At 50.0% G+C, this 17084-nt stretch overlaps 1 protein-coding gene across 3 annotated transcripts in view; it reads left to right on the top strand.

Moving 5' to 3' along the window:
* UBOX5 (U-box domain containing 5) overlaps positions 1–13022 on the top strand; it is a 37540-nt gene extending 24518 nt beyond the window's left edge. For 2 of the 3 annotated variants that reach the window (XM_084774235.1, XM_084774236.1), the window contains exons 2-6: positions 3050–3418; positions 4575–4669; positions 6771–7968; positions 10690–10851; positions 12392–13022. In XM_084774235.1, the coding sequence (XP_084630361.1) occupies positions 4616–4669; positions 6771–7968; positions 10690–10851; positions 12392–12600 (1623 nt within the window). In that variant the 5' untranslated portion in view covers positions 3050–3418; positions 4575–4615 and the 3' untranslated portion in view covers positions 12601–13022. The remainder of the gene's footprint in view (positions 1–3049; positions 3419–4574; positions 4670–6770; positions 7969–10689; positions 10852–12391) is intronic. The other variant, XM_084774237.1, reaches the window with a different exon arrangement.
* Positions 13023–17084: the final 4062 nt, after the last annotated feature.

The raw sequence follows: 17084 nt of genomic DNA on the forward strand, positions 1-17084 counted from the left end.
CAAATAACAGCTTTGCCTGCTTCTGCCTCCCAAGTCCTGGGATTAAAAGTGTGTGCCACCAGTGCACTACCTGATGGTACATGCCGGTAACCCCAGCGCTGGGGAGGTAGAGACTGGAGGATCAGGAATTCTGGGCTAACCCTGCCTACCTAGTAAGTTCAAGGCCAGTTTAGGGTACTTGCCAACCTGCTTTAAACAACAACAAAAATTAAGAGTTAAGATCCAATTTATGGAGCTGGGCGTGGTGGCACTTGCCTTTAATCCGAGCACGCCAGAGGCAGAGGCAGGGGGATTGCTGTGAGTTCAAAGACAGCCTGGTCTACAAAGTGAGTCCAGGACAACCACCCCCCAAATCCAATTTATTATTAGCTGAAACTTTAAAACATGTAGACTCAAAATTAAAAATGTAAACTAAAATAAGACTGAAGGGCAAGCCAGGCTCGTGACCCATGCCTGTGATCCCAGCACTCAGGGAGGCAGAGGCAGGCGGATCTCTGTGAGTTCGAGGCCAGCCTGGTCTACAAAGCCAGTCCAGAGAAACCCTGTCAAAAAAGAAAAGAAAAGAAAAGACTGTGTGTCTGGACTAGTGTGACAGCACCCATATATGTTTCTAGCATTTGGGAAGTGAAAGCAAGAGAGTCAGGAGTCGGGTATACCTTTGTAGCGCAGTGACCTGGAGGCTAGCCTCAAGAGTAGAAGGCTGCTGACCAGTTGGATATCTACCAAAAGGAGATGATTTACTATTGAACTATACTTTACCCATCCTGTTTGATTTCACAGCAACCTTGTACTCTGTGTCAAATATTTTAGACAAAGATAATTTTAAGTGCTAGGCTACAGATTTTATTACTGCTCTTTTTTTCTTTTTCTTTCTGGTCTGTTTATATAGCCCTTGCTGTCTTAGAACTCAGAGATCTGCTTGCCTCTGCCTCTAGTTCTGGGCCAAAGCTGGTGTGATGGCACACACCTTTAATCTCAGTATTCAGGAGACAGAGGCAGGAGGAGGATCTTTGTGAATTCAAGGCCAGCCTGGTCTGCAAAGTGAGTTCCAGGCCAGCCAGGGTTGTTATGCAGAGAAACCCTGTCTTGGAAAACCTAAGTAGCTGGGCGGTGGCACACACCTTTATTCCCACTGGGAGGCTGAGGCAGGTGGATCAAGAGGCTAACCAGGACTACAGGAAAAACCCTGTGTCAAAGAGAGAGAGAGAGAGGGAAACTACCTGGACCACCACCCACCACCATACCTGGTTTGTCCCTGTTTTTGGCAGCTGAAGTAGAGGATCCTGGTTGTACCTTAATGACACTGAATTGCTTGGAGAAACAATTATTTTAATATAGAGAACAAAGGAGGAATTTCTCATGGTCTGAAAAAGAGCATACCAGGCAGAGTAGAGAATGATCATTTTAACAACTTAAGAGCACTGCATCCCTCACTACAAACTGGTTTCTACACAGCGTTGCAGAACAGCTAAGTGCATGCTTCTGTGCTGTATGGCAAGGAGCTTGGTGGTGATAGTGGCTGGGCTGGGCTGGGCTGGGCTGGGCTGGGCTGGGCTGGGCTGGGCGTGGCTGGGCTGGGCTGGGCTGGGCTGGGCTGGGCTGGGCTGGGCTGGGCTGGGCTGGGCTGGGCGTGGCTGGGCTGGGCGTGGCTGGGCTGGGCTGGGCATAGGCCAGTACACCACCCAGAGAGTCAGCTTGAGAAAAGAAGTATCTCAGAAATGCTGTGGTTGTTAGCTAACATGTTGTCCCACCTTGTGCCCTACTGTGCTGGTTAGTTTTTGGTGAACGTCACACAAGCTAGAGACATCTGGGAAGAGAGGAGAACCTCAGTTGAAAAAAAGTTGAGGACTGGAGAGATGGCCCAGTAGTTAGGAGTACCAGCTACTCTTCCAGAGGACCCACTACATGGCAGCTCCAGTCTCAGGGGATCTGACATACCCTTCTGGTTTTCATGGGCACCAGATTAAAAAAAAAAATCTAGCTAGTTGTGGTAGTGCACACCGTTAATCTCAGCACTGTGAAAGCAAAGGCAGACGGATGACTGTGAGTTATAGGCCAGCCAGATCTACACAATGAGTTCCAGGATAGCCAAGGCTACACAGAGAAACCTTGTCTCAATCAATCAATCAATCAAACAAACAAAGCGCCCACCAGGCAAGTCTGTGGGTCATTTGCTTGATTAATGATTGATGTGGGAGGTTGTGGCTCACTGGTCAGTGCCAGCCCTGGGCGGGTGGTCTTAGGGCATAGGAAAGAAAAGCAAGCTTAGTAAGCTGTGACGAGAAAGCCAGGAAGCTGCATTCTGCCCCGGTCTCTGCTTCAGTTCCTCCTCCAGGTTGCTGCTCAGTTTCTGCTCTGACTGAGATGTGAAAGTGTAAGCCAAACAAACCCTTTTCTCCAGACTAATATAGCGTTTTAGTTACTGTTTTATTGCAGGGGAAGAGACCATGGCCAAAGCAGCTCAGAAAAAAAGCACTTAATTTGGGGGCTTGCTTACCGTTTCAGGGTGTTAGTCTATGGTGACCGTGGCAGGGAGCATGGTGGCAGGCAGGCAGGCAGGCAGCCTTGGTACTGGAGAAGCAGCTGAGAGCTCACATCTGATGTGCTAGTTTCAGGCAGAGACACAGAGACCAACAGACTGGGCCTAGTGTGAGCTTTTGACACTTCCTTCAGTGACAACGCCTCCTCCAACAAGGCCACACCTCTTCATCTTTCCTAAACAGTCCCAGTAACTGGGGACCAACCATTCAAACACAGGAGCCTGTGGGGGCCGTTCTCACTCAAGCCACTATATATAGCAACTAAATTATATTGTTTAAATTTCCTGTTGCTGGGCATTGGACCTAGAGTCTAACAAGTGCTAGTCAATCTCTACCACTGAGCTGTATTTACAACCAAGCCTTAAGTTATATATATATATTTAAGGCTATTTGTGGTGCTTGGTATTGAGCCCAGAGCCTCATGCATGCTAGCTAGGCAAATGCTCTAGCTCTGAGTTACACCCCATCCCCAACACTGTGTCAGTGTGTTAACATTTGTTTTGCTACAGGAGAGGATCCCATCGACCTCCTGAGAAATCTGTCAGGCGGTAGCATGGGGTATGAGCTGCCACAGTCCCCAAAGATACCAGAAAGAAAACAAGAGGTGACATTGAGGTTGACAATGAAGATACTTTAATGTGGACGGCCTGAACAGCCTCTGTTATCTTCCTCCCGACTCAGTAAGTGCTGTGGAGAGAGGCAGTGGATGTGTCTGTCCTGGGCTGAGAGGCTTCAGTAATGTGCTCGTGCAGTTGGCCACCGTTGCTCAAGTTGGAGCAGCTTTGTGAACTGATTGAGACTGTGACAGGAAGGCCCTGATTCGATCGTCATTACCACATAAACTGGGTGTGGTGGCACATACCTCTTGGAGACTACAGGTAAGAGGATCAGAAGCTCACGGCCTGGGCTGCTAGAGACCTTATCTCAAAAACACAAACCAAACCAAACCAAAAAAGACTTCCACATTTGTAGATCATACATTAATGTGGGGGGGGGGGGGCAGTGGCGGTTTCCTTGCCTGCATGGTATGCCTTTGTACCACATGCATGCCTGGTGCTCAAAGAGGCCAGAAGACGGCATCAGAGCCCCTTGGTCTGAGTTACAGGTGGCTGTGAGCCATCATGTAGGTGCTAGGAATGGAACCCGGGTCCTCTGGAAGAACAGCCAGTGCTCTTAACTTCTGAGCCTTCTTTTAGAAGCCACCCTAATTTTAGTTTATTAAGCACTTTGGGTAGGAGAGGTGGCGTGGCCAGTAAAGGTACTTGTTGTGAAAGCCTGATGACCTCAGGGCTCCCATAGCACTCCTGCCACATTGTCCTCTGAGGCTCTCACACACTGTGGCACACGTGAGCCACATGTGCACACGCACCGTAAGTTTTTAAAATGTCGGAATCTGCGGGATCAGTGAGATAACTCAGAGAGTAGAGGCACCTGCACTCCAAGCCTCGTGGCCTCAGTTAAATGCCTAGAACCCATGGAGAGGTGAGCGGAGAAAACCAGCTATCCGCAGCTGTCCTCCAACTGCCACGTGTGCTGTGGCACATGCCGCCTCACACACACATCATATGCATACATACCCAGTAACAAATTTTTAATTAAAAAAAGTAAAAGAGGAAATCAGGTCTACTTAAGTAAATGGCCATAAATGCTGTGCTTGTGATTCCATGCCATGATAGCGCCCTCAAGTTCTTTTTTTTATTTAAAGACTTATTTATTATGTATATAGTGTTCTGCCTGCACACCAGAAGAGGGCACCAGACCTCATTATAGATGGTTGTGAGCTACCACGTGGTTGCTGGGAATTGAACTCAGGACCTCTGGAAGAGCAGCCAGTGCTCTCACCTCCCCAGCCTTCCTTCCAGTGAGTAGTCTCCCAGTATCAGTGGGTACAGGCAAGTGGTGTGTGTGGACTGGGAGAATGTACCGGAAGTTCTGCTCCTGCCCTATTTGCTCCTCTCTTCCATTCAAATCCTCAAAGTTCAGAGCTGAATTTTAATGTGTCTGACTAATACTAAGTTTCACTCTTTTTTAAAGGCTGTTTCTGATGCTTGGAAGCTATTCTTTCAACCACAAAGATGGTAATAAATCTTTGTCTCCCACAGTTCAGACCAAGAATTCACTGCAACAAGGTAAACCAAACAAGTACACACACACGCACATTCAATCTACCCTTTGTGCTTCTGCCATTTCCTGGGTCGTGCATGTGGCCTTACTGTTCGGCACGCTTAAATCCCACCAGACAGCATTTAGCCAGTCACTGGGAACCCTGAGCACTCTGGCTCCGGGACTCATTTTGTGAAAAGTAGACTTAATTGTGCCCTTTCTTCACTGCCAGTCAGTGTCACCTGTCATAGCAGAGTAGAATTCATCGCTGTCTTCTTTCTCTCCCTCCCTCCTTCCCTTCCTCTTTCCTCTCATGGTTTTGTTGTTCTTGACTTGCTTTTTGTTTAGTTTTTAAGATTCATTTGCCAGGTGTTGTGGTGCATGCCTTTAATTTTAGCAGGCAGGAAGCAAAAAGTCAGAACAATTGCCATGAGTTCAAGGCCAGCCAGGTGCTGCGAGTCCACTGAGATGCTTCTCCAGACCTTGCTTTTCATTTTTTGTTTTTGTTTTTGTTTTTTTTTGAGACAGGGTTTCTCTGTGTAGCCCTGGCTGTCCTGGACTCGCTTCGTATACCAGGCTGGTCTCGAACTCAGAGATCCACCTGCCTCTGCCTCCCAAGTGCTGGGATTAAAGCCATGTGCCACCATGCCCAGCTGTTTTTGTTTTTGTTTTTAAGATTTATTTACTTACTATTATGTATACATTGCTCTGCCTGCATATACCCCTGTAGGCCAGAAGAGGTCACTAGCTCTCATTGTAGATGGCTGTGAGCCACTGTGGTTGCTGGGGCTTGAACTCAGTGCCTTTGGAGGAGCATCCAGTGCTCTTAACCTCTGAGCCATCTCTCCAGCCCTTGTTTTTGTTTCTTTAAAGCAGTCTCATGCAGTTCAGGCTGGCCTGTATGCCACTATATAGCCACGGATGACCTTGAAGTGACCCTTCTTCCTCAGTCTCAAGTGTGGGGATTTGTTGAACCACCGCACACAGTATTATGTACTGTTGCTTTTGTTTTGCTTTGCTTGTTTGAGACAAGGCTCTCACATAGTCCCGACTGTCCTCTGGTTTGCTATGAAGCATAGGATGGCCTTCAGCCCACACCTTTAATCCCAGCATTAGCAAGGCAGAGCCAGGCAGCAGCCTGGCCTATGTAGTGAATTACAGGACAGCCAGGACTACACAGAGAAACCCTGTCTCAAAAATCCGAAGACAGAAAGAGAGAAAAGAAGATGTTGAATTCCAATCATCCTGCTTTACCTTCCAAGTGCTAGGATACAGATATGTACCACAGTACCTGGCTTATTCTTATTCTCATATTTTTAATAATTGATCATGCTTGGGGGCATTTCCCTTCAGCCTTTGCCATGATACTGAGTGCCTCCAAGAACTTGAGATAATTCAGTTTAACAGATATAAAGTCTTCCTTAAAATCAACTTTTGCGGAGTTGGAAAGATGACTTGGTGGTTAAGAGCAGTGGCTATTCTTCCAGAGGACCCAGATGGCAATTTCTAGTTCCCCACATGGTGGCTCACAACTATCTGGGACTTCAGTTCCAGGGGATCTGATGCCCTCTTCTGGTCTCTATGGGCACTGCATGCATGTGTCACACAACCGTTCAAACAGGCAAAACACCCACATACATAAAAATAAACATTAATATTAAAAAAGTATTTTTCTGGGTGTGGTAGCACGCGCCTTTAATCCCAGCACTCATGAGGCGGAGGCAGGCGGATCACTGTGAGTTTGAGGCCAGCCTGGTCTACAAAAGTGAGTCCAGGACAGCCAAGGCTACACAGAGAAACCCTGTCTCAAAAAACATTAAAAATAAATAAAATTAAATTAAATTTAAAAAGTATTTTGAGGGCTGGACCGATTGCTTAGCAGTTAAGAGCACTAGCTGTTCTTCCAGAGGTCCTGAGTTCAATTCCCAGCAACCACATGGTGGCTCACAACCATCTATAATGTGATCTGGTGCCCTCTTCTGGCCTGCAGGTGTACATGCAGATAGAGCACTCATATACATAAAATAAATAAATCTTTTTTAAAAAGTATTTTTGTAAGTGACAAGTTTTTGAAAGGCACTTGTCTTCATTTGGATCAGTGTGTCTCCTGTTTGTCCTTAAACCTAGGTGTCAGCTGATGGTTACGAAGTAGAAAATCTCATCTCTGAGGACCTCATAAAGAGAAGCCATGGCTTTAGGACAGAGTATTTCATTAGACCTCCAGTCTATGTGACAGTTTCCTTTCCCTTTAATGTGGAACTCTGTAGGATTAACATAGATCTCACAGCTGGGGGAGGTCAGAATGTCACTGGCCTGGAACTGTACACGTCTGCCTTATCTAGCAGAGTCTCTCAGGATTCACAGGAGTGCTGGACTACAGGCCTGGTGGAGCCGTCGGTCCCAGACAAGGAGGCCTTCACTTTGGTAGGCAAAGTCTTACTGAAAAATCAGAACCATGTGGTGTTCACCCACAGGGGCTTCAAGGCCAGGCCACCTTTTAGCCCAATGGAAGTCGCACTCCTCTCTCCTGCTGTGGTAGCCCAGGAACTCTGGAATAAAGGGGCTCTTTCCCTTAGCCATGTGGCCCACCTCAAGATCGGCATCACCCACGTGACAGGCAATGGCGTCTCTAGCATCAAACGTTTAGAGGTGTGGGGTCAGCCAGCCAAGACCTGCTCTCAGGAGGTGATTAATCGAGTCTTGTTGATAGCATCAGAAAGCCTGCCTCAGAACTTGGGTCTGCACACCCCAGCCTCGCCCATGGAGAGTGACTGTGACGCCGGGGGTCAGTCTGAGGGCCAGCAGGCTCCCTGCACCGTACAGGAGATGTCTGAGGTGGTTCATGATGTGCCAGAGGAGTTCCTAGACCCCATCACCCTGGAGATCATGCCGTGCCCCATGCTGCTGCCCTCAGGCAAGGTCATTGACCAGAGCACTCTGGAGAAATGCAACCTCAGCGAAGCTGCTTGGGGCCGCGTGCCCAGCGACCCTTTCACAGGGCTGGCCTTTACTCCCCAGGCCCAGCCCCTACCCCATCCTTCCCTGAAGGCCCGGATCGACCGCTTCCTACTCCAGCACTCTGTTTCTGGCTGCCACCTGCTTGGGAGAGCACAGATTACATCATCAGTGACCCCTTCTGTCATTACCCTGCCCTCAAGGAAAAGGAAGCCGGAGCAGGCTGAGCACAGCTCCAACAGCAGCCCTGGCATGCCCGCTTCCTCCGCGGCCACAAGCCCTCTGCTCTCGCCCACTACCTCAGAGCCGACTGCCAAGAAGATGAAAGCCCCCAGCGAGCCCAGCCCAACAGACATGGACTGTTCCGCAGGTAACTCTCCCTTCTGTGTCCGTGGCTGTCACCCCTGCTCTTCCTGCTGACATGGTGCCGCTGTCCTTGCCTTTATGCTTTACGAGCTTGGCTTTATGAGTCTGGGGCCATGTCTCTTCTTGTTTGCGGTAGGGCTTGTCACTGGAAGCCCCACAGGGTTGTGTGTGTTCTTTTATTATTCTGAGGTTTCTTTTTTCATTTATCTATTTATTATTTCTATTATGTATATCAGTATGCTGTTTTCATGCATGCCAGAAGAGGGCATTGGTTTGCAATACTCATAGTTGTGAGCCACCATGTGGTTTCTGGGAATTGAACTCAGGTCCTCTGGAAGAGCAGCCAGTGGTGTTAACTTCTGAGCCATCTCTCCAGCCCATCTCCCTCTTCTTTCTTTCTTTTATTTTCTTATTTATTTATTTTTAATGTATACAGTATTCTTCCTGCAAGCCAGAAGAGGGCACCAGATCTCATTACAGATGGTTGTGAGCCACTATGCGGTTGCTGCGAATTGAACTCATGACCTTTGGAAGAGCAGTCAGTGCTCTTAACCTCTGAGCCAACTCTCCAGCCCTATTTTTTCTTTTTGAGACAGGGTTTCTCTGTGTAATAGCCTTGGCTATCTGGAACTCTTTGTAGACCAGGCTGGCCTTTAACTCACAGTGATCTGCCTGCCTACTGGGATTAAAGGCGTGCACCACCATATTGGGCTTTTTCTTTCTTAAAATGTTGTTTGTTTATTTATAGAGAAAGAGGGTTTCATTTTGTAGCTCAGGCTAAAGCTCCCTGTGTAGTCCTGACTGGTGTTGAACTGTTGGTCCTCCAGTCAGGCCCCCACACCTGACTGTTCCTGAGCCCTGTCACCATGTTCTGTGCTGTCATCCCGTGAGCTTGTGCTTTGTGTTCCCTTCGTGCTTTCTTGTCAGATCAGTGCTCTTCCTGTCTCGAATCCTCTATTCAGACCTGCTGGGAGGAGAAAGAGTAGACCCCTTAGAGCAGACCATGCCTTCTTTTCTGGAACCTTCAGTATGTCGTGTGTCTACATGCCTTTGTGACACTATGTCTAGTCTTCGCAGAGGAGAGTGCTGGAAGAGCATTGTGGTTCTGCTGTCTCCCCTGTGAGGTGCCTCAGTGCACAGGAAAGTGGACAGGTCTGAGGCGGGAGGCCTGCCTCTGAGGAAGAAAGTGTGGCGGGCGAATAGGAGAGCAAGCTGTGTTGTTGCTGAGTGTAAGATTTGCACGGTCTAGCTTTCCCCGCCCTTTGCAGCATTCTACTACCACCTGAGCAAAGCAGACCCCTGGCTGGCTTTGGAAATGTGTGATGAACCATGTGACCTTTTAATATTGACAAGGTGTGTTTGGTTGGTTGGTTGGTTGGTTGGTAGGTTTTGATTTGACCTTGAGACAGGGTTTTCTTGTGTAGCCCTGGCTGTCCTGAAATTGTTCTGTAGACCAGGCTAGCCTCCAATTTGGAGATCCACCTGCCTCGTGAGTACTGGGACTAATGACGTGCAGCACCACTCCCTTCTCTAAGTTAAGAGATTTAAAGAGGACTTCTGTTGTTGTTGTTTCTTATGTAGCCTAGGCTGCCCTGGAACTCTGTGTTGCTGGGATGACTTTGAACTTACTCTCCTACCTCTACCGTCCAAGTACTAGGTTCACAGGCGTGTGCCACCCTAGAGAGTGAAACACACACTCCTCACTTAGCCCAGTTGGATTGCTTATAATCTTTTCTCAATGACTCTCTACTTTTTAAAAGTTATTAAATAATAATGATATTATTATTATAGTGTGTGTGTGTGTGTGTGTGTGTGTGTGTGTGTGTGTACACTCATGTGCCATGTACCTGTGTGGAGCTGAGAGGCTAGCTTTCAGGGATAGTTACTCTCTTCCTCTCTGGGTTCCAGGGATTGAATTTGGGTTGCCGGGCCTGCATGACCAGCAAGCTCAAGGTGTCTGCTTTTCCCTGCCTCCTGAGAACTGGGATCATAGTGTGTTCCACCATCCTGGATCTGCCACGGATCCCAGGGGAATCAAACGCAGGTCCTCGTGCTCTTGATGGAGGTGTTTACTGACAGGGCCACTTCCCTGGCACTTGAGCTTTTTTTGGTAGCAAAGCCAAAGCCTGTAATTCCAACATTCAAGAGGCAGAAGCTGAAGAATCAACATGAGTTCGAGGCCAACCTGGGCTACGTAGTGATAACTTTGTCTCAAAACCAAACCAAAACAAGAGGAAATAAGCTGAGGCAGAGGCTAGAGTGTGGTAGGAACTGTACAGAGCTGGTATCCGCTTGTCTCATCATTTCCTTGGCCAGCAGGAAGGCCTTCCAGGATGTAACACAGGGCTTGGGGTGTAGCCGAGTGAGTGGTACACTGTCCGGAAGTCACAAGGCCTGGGCTGTATCCCCAGCACCACAAAATCAATAAGGGAAGGAAAGAAAAGGTAGGTGCAGTTCTGCTCCGAAGCCTCTAGATGGCTCTCTCCTGCACAACACTCCAGGAGAAGATAAAGCTCAGAGCTCTCTGTAGGCCTTAGAGATGGGAGGAGTGTGAGGGTCCCCAGAACTCTGACTCCCTTGTTCTGCCATAACCATCTTGGGAGACATTACACCCACATGTCTGAAGTTAGAAGGGTCATTTTCTGGTCCTCCAAGGACCTGTGGCTGTTTTCCCTTTTACTGGGCCTTCTTCGATATGACTGTCTATGTATGTATTTCTCAACAGGTCCAGTGTCCCATGAGCAGAAGCTGTCGCAAAGTTTGGAAATTGCCTTGACTTCCACCCTTGGCTCCTTGCCTTCCTTCACTGCCCGGCTCACCAAGGGGCAGCTCCAGCAGCTCGGCACAAGAGGGAGCAGTGCTTCCAGGAGGCCAGACGCCAGCGCCGGTAATCTTCTGGGGTTCTAGCATGTACCTGTGCAGGAGGCTGGGCCTAGCCTTTTTGGGCTGCCTGGAAATGGAAATGGGCTCATCGCTGGCCAGGCCTTCAGTCAGCCCTGCTGCTCTGTGGACGCCAGCCTAGAAGTCTTTGCTATAGGGTTTTTCTTTTCTTTTCTTTTCTTTTCTTTTCTTTTTTCAGATTACAACTCAGTTGTTATCCCATCACTAGTCTCCTCCCGTTCCTCCCTCCCTCCCACTTTCACCCTGTTCCCCTCCTGTAGGACTATGACCGAGGGGCCCTCCTCCCCCTCTCTGGTCATAGGCTGTCAGGTCACATCTTGGTGGCCTGCTTCAGGTTTTGTTTTGATTGTTTTGACACAGGCTGCTTTCTTCCTGGCCTTGAACTTTCTGGCTCCCAAGTGCTGGGATTACAAAGGCGCCCACCACACCTGCCTGTGTGGGCCGCACAGTTCTCTGCTGGACACCGATGCTCCTTTCCTGTTTCCTAACCCCACTCTCTTCTGACAGCTGGGCTACTTTATGTCCATGTTTAAAGGTTTAGGCTTCAAATGTCACCTTCTGCCTTTCTTGGTAACATTTTTAACTAGAAAAGCACAGTGATAGATTACCGAGCCAAATTTTTCAAGAGAAGAAAAAAAAGAAACCAGGGGCTTGAGGTAAGAATTTCCAAGCCAGGAGTAGTGGCTCACAGCTGTAGTCTCAAGCTCACAAGAGGCTGAGGCAAGAAGATCGGAAAGTCAGGACCACCCTCCTAGCCCCTGCATGGCAAGCCTAGTGACAAGTTCACACCCCAGAGCCATACAAAGGTGACTCCACAAAGTTGTTCTCTGACCTCCACAGGCATATTGTGGCATGGGAGTCCCCGCCCCCAAAAAGAAAAAAAAATCACAGGGGACTCCCCTCCAAGAAAAAAAACAAAAACAAGGAATTTTTGCAAAGTGGTTTAAGGTAACTTGGGGTCCCCAAGTATTGGGGAGTGAGCTTTGAAAACAGGCCAGCCTGGCCTCTGTATTTTTTAGAGTTGAGGAAGAAGAACAGCTCCTTTAAACCACAGGGGAGAGCCACAGGGGTGGGGGGAGCAGAGCTGCTCTCGTCTGGAGGCCTGAGGCAGGCTTGCAGTGAGTCTTGTACTGAGAGGGCTTGCCGAAAGCCACTTTGAGAAAGGGATGGGGGTAGAAGGCCGCTGCACACTGAAGCTGCCCTCTGGCGGTTCCCCTCCAGCCCGACTGTTGTGAGCCTGGCATTTGGGCCATGTTCTGCTTCTGCCTCTCCTTGCAGTTTTCTCTTGTCAGGGTGAGCTGGTACCTTCCTCTAGCTTTGCCTGGGGACTGTTGCTTTGTTTGGGAGAGCAGGGGACAGGCCTGGTCCTGTGGACTGTGTTCAGAAGCCAGTTCTTGAACAGCCATACACAGCACCAAGACTGAGAGCGATGTAGGAGGGAGGTCCCCCGCTCCTAGCTTCCAGGGACAAAGCATGCACTAAGGAACCACCTCCCCTCACCCTGCCTCGTTTTTCTGATTCCTCAGAGCATCCCAGGAGCGTTTCTGGTCCAGAATGTGCCTCCTGCAAGAGAGCATTTTCTTCCTACTCCACAAAGGAGCCTGTGTACCAGCTGCCCTGTGGCCACCTCCTGTGCCGACCCTGCCTGAGTGAGCAGCAGCGCTCCCAGCCCATCATCTGCACAGCCTGCCAGCAGCCAGGCACCAGCCAGGATGTGCTGCGGGTCCATTTTTGAGTGGCCAGCCTCAACCAGAGAAACCCCATTTTGGGGGGCTACCTGCAGGTGGAGGAAGCAAGAACAGGATCCCAGTGCCCCTGTTCTCTCCCGGGCTTGAGCACCTCATTGTGTGTTACAGGGACTGGGTCGGGACACCCCGTTCCTTCTTAGGCAAGAACAGGATAATAAAGCCATAGGCTGGGCTGGTGAAGACATCCTGTTCTCCTGGCCCGCCTTGCCATACCCAACCAGAGCCAGCCCCAACTGTTCAGAAGCACCCCGATGCCCATGTTGTCTGCAGACAACCTTCCAATGGAGCTTTGTGGGTGGAGTCACCACACTGACTTGGGACCTCACGCAGCTCTCAAGCACGTGAGTTAGCCCTGTGTACCCACCCCTGCAGACACTTGGAGCCTTAATAAAGTGACAGTTGACATTGACCAAGGCTTCCTTCTGGCACACAGGACAGCCATATGCAGTTGCTGCCACTGGTCAGGCAGTGGTTCAGATCTCTCCAGCGTGGGTGTGTCAGTGCCAGGGAGCAGGGCAAGCAGCCTCTGTCAGACCAGACATGTGTGGTTTGTCCTGCTGCTGCTTCTGAGGAAGGAGATTCCTGTTCCATATGTAGCCCGCTGCACAAAATACTTTTTATAGGCAGTGTTTTTAGCACATTCTGTCTATGTGTGGGCACACATGTGCCATGGTATGCCCTTGGAAGTCAGAGCACATCCTCCAGGAGTCCGCTCACTCCTAACTATGTGCTCACAGAAACTCGGGTCGTCAGCGGGGTGGCAGTCTCCTCGACCTTCTGACCCACCTCACTGGCTCCCTAGACTACTTTTGTTTCTTCCCATTCAAAACTAAACCTTATGGAGTCCCAAAGAAAAGGATTCCACACAGCTCTGTTCACCCTAAGGGGAGCTTCCAGCCATGACAGGAATATTTGTGCAGGTCATCGCACTTTCCCCATTCTTCAGCCTGGTCTACTTTGTCTTGAGATAAATCACAGTCCCTTGAGCCACATGTTGTGTCTTCAGGTTGTCCAGGGCTCAGGGAATCTGCTTTCAGAGTTCCCGGGGGGGGGGGGTGTCCACAGAGGCGGCCAGTAGGGGACATGTCACCTCCTTCCCCCTACACACCTCCAGTGCCTACTGTGCTGCAGTCTTTATATGACACACGAGGGTCTGCATAACAGGCCGCCCTGCATGGCGTGGTGGCTCCTCATATCCTCACTCTGCCAGAGCGTCCCTTAAGTTCTCAGTTGTGTGCTTAGCCCGTCCAACTACAGAGGGTGGTCCAGGGTGAGACCTACCCATAACCCGCCACGGTCTCTGGAGTAGCCAGCCCACCTCCTACTGAGCCTTCACACCGCCATGTGAGTGCTGGAGCCGTCCCTGCCCTGACTCCTGAGAGCCCCCAAGCTGCCGCTCTCCTGCAGCTCTATGGAGGGTCCAGATCTGGGAGCCCCTGGGGTGGGCAAGACCCACCATGCATCCAGGGGAGCCACACCCACACCAGTAATATGAGTAAGTTTTTCTCTTCAAGATCTGACCCCAACCCCAAGGAACTGCTCTTTTTCTTCCCTAGGATACAAAAATGAAAGCCAGCTTTAGTGTAAGCTTTTAAGTGGAAACAGCAGGACTGCTACGGGTTCAAGGCCAGCCTAGGCTACCCAGCAGACACTTGTCTCAAAGACACCACAATAAAAAGAAATGTGTTATTTGGTGCCATAGGCATTTTATTTCTCATTAAAAGTCTGGGCCTGGGGCCCGTCACAAAACAGCTTCCAGTAACCCTGCAGAGCTCAATTCCCACTGACCGAGATGACGCAGCTACAACCTTGCCTTGGCCTGGCAGTCTTCCAGAGCGGCCCTGTCCTTTGCCTGGTGATGGGGTCAGTGGAGGCTCAAGGCTGGAGGCGTGATGAAGACATGTGCCGCCTCCTGAGAACAGAAAGCGGGCAGCCTGGGACAAGAGGCCCACAGTGGCTGCAGGCGCTGGGTCTTCATTCTCTAAGTCAGCAGGCGAGAGCTGCTCAGCGGCCCTGCGGGGCCAAGGCTTTGACACCTCAGCCACCACCTGAGCAGGTGGAAGGGAGGCTTAGTCAGTCCTGAAGGTAGAAGAAATAGAAGAACCAGATAGCGAGGGAGAAGATGAGCAGCTGCTCAGTGGTCACGGAGAATCCCTGCTGCCCGGAGGTGGACATCTGGGTCCTGGGGACGGCGCGCTGGGGGGCTGGGTAGGCTCGCCCAGCCCCACACCTGCTGTGCTTCCTCCTAGTCTCCATCTTGAGGCCGCTCAGCTGCTGAGCTCCTTTCCATTCCCCAGGGAACAAGGTCCGCTGACGCCTGAGTTCCTGTAACTAGGTCTGCAGACAAAGAGACCAGCCTCCCACTGCCAGTGGCATTGTGACGCAGACCTGAATGCCATTGTGACGGCCACTGGGGTAGGAGTGGGGGCTGGCCTCCTCCCACAGAGCTCCCATGGGTACTCTGGAAGGAGGACCTGGCCCACAGCTTCCCCCACTCGCCTACCTATTGAGGTCTACTTTGTCTCACCTGGCCTCCAGGCTGCTGGCACGTGCAGCCTCTCCTCAGCTTCTGAGCGAAAAGGGGAGAGCCGGGTTGGGAACTGGCCAAAGCCATACTGTTCAGAACAGTCACCTTGTGTTCCTGGGTAATTAGAATAAAAGCTGCGTGTCACGGTTAATGCTTGTATTCCCAACCCTTAAGCATGTGAGGCCAGCGTGGGCTACAGAGAGAAACCTTGCCCGAAAACAAGCCAAATTGGCTGGGTGTGGTGGCGCATGCCTTTAATCCCAGCACTTGGGAGGCAGAGGCAGGTGGGTTGCCATGAGTTTGAGGCCAGCCTGATCTACAAAGCAAGCCTGGGACTGCTAAGATAACACAGAGAAATCCTGTCTCAAAAAACTAAAAATTAAATAAATAAAACGAAAACAAGGCAAATTGACTTTAAGTTCCTAGTGTCCCCAGCCAGCCACATTTCCCAGCGGCTACTAGAGTGGACAGTTGAGACACAGACCAAGTCTACTATCACAGCTACGTGATCACAGGGTGAGGCCAGATAGGATTGTGAGACAGGTGTGCCCTGTATAAACCTTTGTCCTAGGAGAGAAGACCCCTAAAATAGAACACAGGTTGGCTTGGGGTTGCCCAGTCGGCTTGAACCTCACTCTGTACTAACCACTGACTACCACCTGGGGCTCCACCTGCTGAAGTGACTGTATCTGCCACCCCTCCCCCAACCCCATGCTTGGAACGGAACCCAGGCTCTCATTCAGTTGTAGGCAAGTGTGGCCACATCCTCATAATCCACGCAGAAGGAAGGATTTCCAGAGGACACAGAAATAAAAAAGATGGTGAAGGACAGCTTGGCACAGCCGCTAGTGGTGCTGCGTATCACCACTCAAAATACTTTGTTGTCTCTCCCAACACTTCTATTTAAAAAAAGAAATGCGGTCCCACTGTGTGCCTGTGCTGAGGAATCAGACCCCAGGCCTCTGGCACATGAGGCAAATAAGCTACTCCTGGACACCCAGGAGCCTGGATCTCTAGGTTCGAGGCCAGCCTGGTCTACATATCAAGTTCCAGGACAGCCAGAGCTGCATTAAGAGATCCCGTCTGAAGAATGGGAGGGAGGGAAGGAGGGAGGGAGGGAAGGAAGGAGGGAGGGAGGGAGGGGGCGAGGAAAGGGGCCCTTCAGGGCACCCAGGGGTTAAGAACACTTCCTGCCTTTGCAGGGACCTACATTCTGTTCCCAGCACCACGTGGTGGCTCACAACCTTGTCTGACTCCAGTTTTCGGGGATCTGCTACCTCTTCTGAAAGAGAGTGGGCCCATCACAGTCAGGCAAGGCTGGAGGAAGGCTTAGGGTCCCTATCTTTTACTACTCAACTGTTTGCTACTGACAGAGACAGAGGGGAGACAGTGCCTTCAGTTCACACAGATGGTCCTGCTTAAACTACATGGGTCACAAAACATCACCAGCTGAAAGTTATGGATCTAAGGAGACAAAGATGAGGCAGAGGGGGGAGGGAGGTGGAGGGAGGGAGTAGAGAGTTAAATAAAGGAGAGAGAGAGAGAGAGAGAGAGAGAGAGAGAGAGAGAGAGAGAAAGAAATCAATACAATACAGACATGTATGAAATTGTAAAAAAAAACCAAAAACCAAAAAACAAAATTCATTTTAAAAGTTAGACTAGGGGCTGGAGAGATGACTTAGCAGTTAAGAGTACTGGCTGCTCTTCCAGAGGAGCTGGGTTTGACTCCCAGACATGGCAGCTCACAACCATCTGTAACTCCAGTTCCTGGGGGATTCCATGCCCTCTTCTGGCTTTTTGGGGCCACCAGGCACAAAAATAGTGCACAGATATACAGATAGGCAAACCCTCATACACATAAAATAATTCAAAAATTAGAATAAAACTTTTTTTTAAGTTTATAAAAAGCCCCATTCTAGAAAGCAGCATAGGCAGTGGCAGCTT

The sequence above is a fragment of the Acomys minous genome (assembly GCF_964271855.1).
Source record: "Acomys minous genome assembly, chromosome: 3".
In the NCBI taxonomy this organism is placed as follows: domain Eukaryota; kingdom Metazoa; phylum Chordata; class Mammalia; order Rodentia; family Muridae; genus Acomys; species Acomys minous.